Consider the following 8360-nt stretch of genomic DNA (forward strand, 5'->3'; position numbering starts at 1 on the left):
GAACCACTTGGATGATAAGTTGAGACTCTCTTCTCTCTGAGCTCTCTACATGTGCTACCAATGTGCTTGTAGTGTGTGACTATAGCAGAGACAAGGGGCGATGATGGAAAGGCGGTTGAGAGTGCAAGGTGATGAGATGGGGAGAAAGTTGGCTTCATCATGTGTGTGGGATAGAGAAATGAGCATACCACATGGGATAAGAAACAAGGGAGAGGGTGACTGTGGAGATTAAGGAAGAGGGGGAGAAATATAAATAATGCAAAATGAAAGAAAGCGAAGTGAGCGTGCGTGAGACCCTGTGCAGAATGTAGAGAGACAGGGGGGGGTGGGTTAGGCTTGCTGGCCACTCTCATCTCACTGTCACATCCGCTACATCCTTTCGCATACCTACCCCCGTTTCACTTTTGGCTGCCCTATATAGCCGCTCCGCATTTCTCTGCCTCAGGATGCTGTCCAAACCCACCTCTCAATATCCTCCTCTCTTCCCTTTCTAACCTTCTCCTCTTTGCTCCCTCCTCCCCTCAACATGTGATCTCTGCTGATCATCCTCCTCCGTCCTCCACAGCATTTTTTGATGTTTACCCCCTCCTCCCACTCCATCACCAACCTCCTCACCAGCTCCTCGCTTTCAATTTGGCTCCCTTCTACAGCTTGCCTCTCCACAAATATCCGATCACTGGAACAGGTTGCACTTTCGCACTTCCTCTGAATGCCTCCTCTAGTTCTGCCTTCCTCACGACACCAAGAGCAAGTTATGTGGCAGGTGGAGGCGTTGCAGACAGACGTAGGACCTTGGAATGAACTGTACCCCAGCCTGCTCGACTCCTGTATAGAGAACGCTTCCGGAAACAACAAATCGGCGCTAGCTAGGTTAGATCAAGCAGTGTTTAACAACCTTTCGTGCAACATCTTCATCGGCGGCAACGAGAGCGGTCGCTGGGGTGCAACTGCAGCTCGGGTGCAAAGTCCAGCAAGCCTCAACTCGGAAGGGTCGAGCTGTACAACGTCCTTGTCCGAATCACCGGCGAGAAATTGCTTAGCCCAGGATCAGCACACACTACAGTAAGTCGGTCAGTGGGTCTCTCGATTCCAGCTTCAAGCAAGCGTAGAATTCAAGCGATACCGAAAAGTCATTTGTCGGTCGACGTTTGGATTGACCTGATTACCCAAGGGGCCTAGCTTCTGTCGGCTGCGGCAGCTGGAGCCTCGGAAGTTGGGTCTCTTTCGACTCTCGATCGCTGCTTTACATGTGTATAGTTGTACACGACGCACGTCTCGTTTTGAGCTTCGCGATCCTCCTTGGATCCGGCTTACAACCGAGCAATCAGTACGTTCAGGTTTGCTAATTAGCTGAGAGGGAGGTCGCTGAAACGTATTTGGGGGCATGGAAAGCAGGAGTCTGGATCTTACAAGACTTGCTTGGCGATGATTTTTGCTTGGCGATGCAATTCGAAATTGGAATGATTTTTGCTTGGCGATTGAGTCGGAATGATAAAACCTGACATGATTAATCGTATTATCCTTTCAGGAAGTTCCAGAGAATGAACAATTCGGTTAATTCGGCTGGAAGTCACGAAGTAGAGGACGATGCAGAAGCAGGTTCTCCTCCCATTGGCGCAGGCGGCAGCAATTGGTGGACTTCCATGCTGTTGAGCAGCACCCAATCGCAGCCCTCTCCATCCGTCACGGGCTCCGTTTCTGACCTTGATTCTCTCAATTGGTCATCCGACCTGCCAGCAGGAGCCGCGGGAGGTTGCGACATGACAAACTCCATGGGCATCCCTCCCACGGCCTCCTCCACAATCGCTACCGATGGTCATCAACAAATGGTATCCATCAGTGGCAATTTGGGTGGCGTCGCGGACAACGCCCTCTGGTTCTCGTAAGCGCCTTTATATTCTCAATCTTCTCATCTTTCGTTTTCGGATAGAGGGCAGGGAACCCCAAGCCACCAAGCTCGCAGCGAGGTGTTTAGATCAAGATACTCACATATATAGTACACAAGATATTGATGATCACTCGCCTCACAACACGTGTTGGTTTCTCACATGGGCACACAATCCCCCGCAGCCTAATACCCTGATATATGGCATGTAATAAATGCACCCACAGACGCTTTGCGTTTCATCTTCTTCTGGTTTCGCAGCTTGAACTCGCTTGCATCAGTTTCTCACGAGCTTGATGGCATCTTAATGTTGCAGGGGTGTTCCGAGCAGCGAAGGCATGCAGGGTTTGCAAAATGCGTGCACCGTCGAAGGGCTTCAAGATCTCTTGTACTCCCGTGCCCTCCGTCAGCAACAAAGCAGCGAATTTCTTCTGTCCGATCAGTTGAAGAAGATGGAGGAAATGCCCATGTGGGATATGACTCCAAGCAAGAACTTCACTTTCCAGGGCGATGAAATGAGCATCGCAGCCATGGAGAAGTCGGCTTCTAGTCTCCAGTATGCTCATCAGTTGGTTGACGATCGATTAAGCAGCACTGCAGGTACGCTACCTGACGTGGAGCATTGGTCTGCAGCGCAAGGCCATCACCATGCTGTTTCTCAGGCAGCCTCTCTAAACGCGTATACCTCTGGATTGGAGATCCCGGGCTCTGCGCAGTTCGATCACAGCCGTGTGAAGCAAGAGTATGCTCCGTCCTATGGATGCAATAGCCCAAACACTACACCTAGCCCCCTCTGGCTACAAGGGTATGCAGGTGATGCATATAAAAGCGATGCTATTTCTGCTCAGTTGATGGATCAGAGCGATACAAAGCCAGCCTTCAAGACCTTGGCTGCAGCTTCCAATCTAACAGCTTCCCCCATGGTGAACGAGTACCCTTTCAGATGGCAACCTGGACTTCATCCCAGGTTCTCCGCTGCTCTACAGAATGCTCTCCCTGCAGGTCATGTACCAAAGCTATCAGCTCACATGATAGCCTTTAGTAACGGTCTGCCTCGGCATCCCCTTGATGTTACATCCTTGAGGCCGGAACTCAGGCAGCAGTTTCACGGTACCACTCGTGGCTCCCCGTTGCAGTATTTGCAGCAGCGTCCTCTCGAAGGGAAACCTCTACATGACTGTTCTTCGAGCATGCCAGCTATCCAGGTAATAGACAGAAAGCACAGCAAGCAGGCGTTTCTTTCATCGAGCATGCGTTGAACGTTTGCACAAGTTGCGTCAACTCTTCTCTCGTAACGTAGATGCGTGTATCTACGTGTACTTCTATTTCTTTTTAATGTTCCTTGTGGTGCTAGCTCATACATAGAGATGAAGATGTCCACCTTTTTTGTATTATGGAACCTAGGGGCACGTCAAGGATGGTAGGGGAGCACCTGCTGATCCAAAGAGGAATACTGGTCCCATGACAAATTGTGAAAACGCTTCTGAAGGATTTATGAAAAGACCTCGTGTGGAAGCGACCCCTCCTACACCTCCTCCTCCTACACCTCCTGCCATCCCGTTTAAGGTGAGTGGATACTTCGGTTGCTGTTTAAGGGTGTAGTCGCCGCACTCGCGTACTCACCATATCGTATCAACTTCACGACTGATGAAAAGAACATCCCACTTCTTATCAATCTTTTCAGCAAGTGCGTAAAGAGAAACTCGGAGATCGAATCACAACGCTTCAACAGTTGGTGTCGCCGTTTGGCAAGGTTAGAACCTTCGAGACTTTTACCTCTGTTTGAGCTTCATAATATTTCACATTCTCCAGAGCTTGTTGTATGAGATGTCCTTTGGACTGCACTAAGTAATATAAGAGAAGATCACTTTCAATAAAAAAAATATTTCACATTCTCATATGATGATGTTCTAAGCCGGCTGGCCGTTTCGGTACAGACGGACACAGCGTCGGTTTTGCTTGAAGCGATAGGATACATCAAGTTTCTTCAAGAACAAGTTCAGGTATGTGTCCTGGACTCGGAAACGAAACACCACAGTACATTCGCCTTTATGCTCTACAACTCGCTGAGCAACGTAACTTTTTCCTAATATCACTCATTCCTCAATCCAGGTTCTAAGCTCGCCCTATATGAAGAGCACGAGCGCGACTTCGAGTCAAAACGTATGGACTTGTTTTAAATTCCTGAACACATTCTCAATATTATCAACGTATCTATAGTTATAAAACGTACAGACATTGGAGTATATTGATGGCATTTGGGCATCACGCCTGCTGTAGCAACTGTTATTGAACGAGTCGGGCTGGCGCATGCAGGATCCGGGTAAAAAGCCATGGAATGGAGAAAAAGGTCAAGAAACGGATGAACCCAAACAGGACCTGAGGAGTAGAGGACTGTGCTTGGTTCCTATATCTTGCACTGTCCACGTAGCCAACGACAACGGAGCAGACTATTGGACTCCAGCCACGTATGGCGGACCCTTCAGATAATCGATCTGCCAGGATAGTTATAGTTTTGTGGTAGCGACGGCAACAATGTATCACACATTATAGATTTCCCGCCATTCCAGGGCCTTGTACAAGCTTGAAGTTTTCCAATAGGCCACAGTCACACACACACACACACACAATTACGCATGGTTTGAGTCTAGGTGGTAATATCGTGAGACTGCATCTTGAGAATATGTAATATACTGCAGAAGGGTTAGCCTAGCCACATACATCCACACGTAGAATCAAGCCGTTACAGCCTTGATGATCGGTTTGTTCCCTCACAACAATGGAAGGGGAGGATTTTTCTCTTTTTAGTCCTCATATCTTGCTATGCAAAGCAGCCACACAGAACTTATACTGATTATCTATTTAATGCTTGAAAGAATGTATCTGTCAGTTGGATACTGAGGCCCATTGAACTACTACAGGCAAAGGTTGTTTGAAGTCTCGTACATATATTTTATGTCTCTTGATTCTACACTTAGATGAAACTATATTCGTTTAATGCATGTGATGATATAAGAAAATTTATGACCTTCATTTCTTCCTCAATCTTTTATTTCTGTCGAATGACCTTATATTATGAGCTTTAAAGGCTTAAAGCCATTTTTCCTTTTCATATAAAACATACAAGTGCAAGCAATTCGCAAAAGCCTTAAGCCCTCGATTGTAGAATCTCACTTTTCCAATCACTCCATACTTACCATACTTGAATAAATATATACCCTCCTAATTGTAGAGGATAAGCAATGCATGTTGCAAACTCAAGGCAAGATTGATTGTGAACTATGATAAGAACTAAATTATACTTCCCAAGCTCTCAATAGTACTAGTGCTAATGTGTTTTATCTCACGCACGATGGCACACATGTGATTTTCGATATCTAAATATTGTAGTTTACCATATAAGGATGATTACATACATGATAATGTGAGTCTCCAGATTCCCCTTGGACTCTTGTGCCAGCATAGAACCTTGCTTCTCTTCACATACCAAAAACATTTTAAATTACTTTTATGCCTCTTTCTCTCCCAGTTAATGGTATATTCTTGCTTGCATCCCCTCCATAGCTTATATTACATTACAATCAAGCCAATTTGTTTCCGTTGTTTTCCCCCATATAGGGGTTATTCCCATACATCCCTCCACACAAAATGCAAAGTTATGTATTCTCTATATCTAAAATAGATATGTCCCTGTTTTCTTATAAAAACATCTATCTATATCTCTTCGATGTTGGAATCGTTGTTCTAACATTTTGGAAATGTAACACCTTAGACTCACATTTAGAGCTCACGCTCACAATGTATCGATGTCTTACGTAGTAGCATAAAATATTAAAGCAAGCAAGAGTTAATTAAATCAAGGCCCCTTCCATGCCATAAACCCTCATTGCATTGTATCCCATCAAAGGCATGTTTTAATTCAACACACATCTCGTTATTTGAGACTTTAATTCACTGTGTTTAACAGACAATTAAGGGAGTCGTTTTACATTGTTTTTTCAATCTACGACATCATGAATAGTAAATAAATTCATGTTTCATTCACTAATTGCTCCAAGAGGAACAGAGTCAATAAAGTAAGAACCTTCTTCACTTTCCTTGTATTCTATTTAGATTCAATCACATGGATCAATTTAAAGTTGAAAATGGCTTAAATAAAGGTATCCAGATGCCTCTATTTTAGGTGTGACACACACTAGCTTTAATAATGGATGCTTTAAAATTTTCCCCCTCTGGCGTTGTTACATAAAAAGAGATATCAAACAATGTTGCCTTCTTTCGAAGTTGCACATAGCATGAAATAATTGCATGGGGAGGACTTCTATATGTACTAATAGAAGTATTCAATTATCAAATATGTTATTATGAAAAACATCTACAAGACCTTGAAAATGGTCTATTACATCTGAATAATTGATACAAAAGTGAAATGATTGCATAATCGATGTCATGATACAGGAGAAAATGAACAATTTTAAATGGATTCACTTTTAATTTAGAAATTTCAAAAGATCATAATACATTGAAATATCAAATACATAAGGCTATTGCATGAGAATCACGGTAGAAATGTTTTTATTATGATAAATATAAATTATATTCATTTGTTGAGGAAAAACTAAACCTGATTCTCATACTACATATATGCCAAGAAAATGCTAACTCTCCTCCAATGCTCTCTCTTTCCATCCTTTCAATAGAAAATTCAATATATTATCTAAAAGATAATTTTATTCAAGGAAGGGGGATTGCGATAACAGATGCTTCACCTCTAGTGCAAGGAAACCATTGCTTTCTTACAACAACTTCCAATATTTGTAGTTGATTAGCATCAATACTCACAAAACATGGTGGATTGGAACTTCCATTCTAATGCAAGATACAATTTCAATGGAATTTATTTCTTTTTTGATTTAATAGTAGAAAAGAGCCCCATAGATCTAATTTCAATGGAATTTATTTCTTTTTTGATTTAATAGTAGAAAAGTGTCCCATAGATCTTACATCACTACTTGAAGGTAGTTATACATGTTATGTTTTGTGATAATTCGTTGCTTGACAAAATAACCTCTTTTGATACACTCCTTGAAAACTATAATCCTTTTTAATTCTTCTAAGGAAGCTCACAATACATGGAAGTCCCTCTCGTACCTCCCATCAAATGAATTTAGTAAAATTCAATCTTCTAGCCCTAATCAGAAAATAAGTTATTTTGATACACCCTTGTACACTATAATCCTTTTTAATTATTCTAAGGACACTCAAAATACATGGTAGTCTCTCTTGTACCTCCCATCAAATGAATTTAGTAAAATGCAATCTTCTAGCCCTAATCATATAACACTTTTAGTGGAGTCATACTAGCAACAACTTGTTATTACAACCTAGATTAGGATACAAGTGATGCTAAAGGTACAGCATGGGAACTTGAAGTTATTAATGATTTTGTGATTATGTGGTCTCATTGACACAAGAGTAGACAAGATGCCTCCATATGTTTTAATAACTCCATCAGTTAAGCCTAAAATAAGAGATAACTAAGTATGACAATCCCTCATTAGTTGTTGAAATTAAATGTGCAAACAAATCTATTAATAGTCATGATAACCATGCCTTGAATCTAAAAAGCTGTTTCTTCTCTAAGTTAACAAATGTGTGCATGCATGCGAAAAACCCCCAACAAAATTGCCCCCACGCTTTCTCCCTCGCCCCTCCCTCCCTCCCAACCCAAACACACACACACACACACACACACACATCCACATGCACACACATGCACAAACACAACACACATGCAATGAACATGAACATGCACACACACACGTTCACATGCAGCCCCACCTCAACACACTAAAATCACACACATGCACAATAACACAATGCATCCGTCTCATTGACACAAGAGTAGATAAGATGCCTCCATATGTTTTAATAACTCCATCATTTAAGCCTAAAATAAGAAATAACTAAGTATGACAATCCCTCATTAGTTATTGAAATTAAATGTGCAAACAAATCTATTAATAGTCATGACAACCATGCCTTGAATCTAAAAAGCTTGTTTCTTCTCTAAGTTAACAGATGTGTGCATGCATGCGGAAAACCCCCAACGAAACTACCCCCAACCTTTCTCCCCCCCCCCCCACCCAAACACACACACACACACACACACACACACACACACACATGCACACACACATGCACGCACAAACACAACACATGCCATGAACATGAACATGCACACACACGTTCACATGTAGCCCCACCTCAACACACTAAAATCACACACATGCACAATAACACAATGCATCCGTAGACGTGCTCGATAGACATGAAATATAGAGGGCGCGTCTATAAGTGCTTATAGAGTTAATGAAATTATGGGTGCATCTATTAGCACGATTACAAAAGCGTCTAAAATGTGGTTAATAGCGCATTTGCACTGTATAATAGACGTGCTTTTCGATGCGTTTTT

The 8360-nt window shown here is 42.6% G+C and overlaps 1 protein-coding gene across 1 annotated transcript; it reads left to right on the forward strand.

The window, feature by feature from the left end:
• The first annotated feature begins 457 nt into the window (after window positions 1-457).
• LOC147898002 (uncharacterized) lies at window positions 458-4855 on the forward strand. The gene is made up of 8 exons (XM_087380489.1): window positions 458-1062; window positions 1529-1882; window positions 2202-3090; window positions 3290-3451; window positions 3570-3638; window positions 3823-3888; window positions 3998-4048; window positions 4202-4855. Exons 1-8 carry the CDS (start codon window positions 710-712, stop codon window positions 4373-4375), a joined length of 2118 nt encoding a protein of 705 aa, XP_087236615.1. The 5' UTR covers window positions 458-709; the 3' UTR covers window positions 4376-4855.
• The last annotated feature ends 3505 nt before the right edge of the window (window positions 4856-8360 follow it).

Source organism: Dipteris shenzhenensis, chromosome 10 (assembly GCF_047967505.1).
Source record: "Dipteris shenzhenensis isolate YYH24624 ecotype China chromosome 10, Dip_SZ_1.0, whole genome shotgun sequence".
Taxonomy (NCBI): domain Eukaryota; kingdom Viridiplantae; phylum Streptophyta; class Polypodiopsida; order Gleicheniales; family Dipteridaceae; genus Dipteris; species Dipteris shenzhenensis.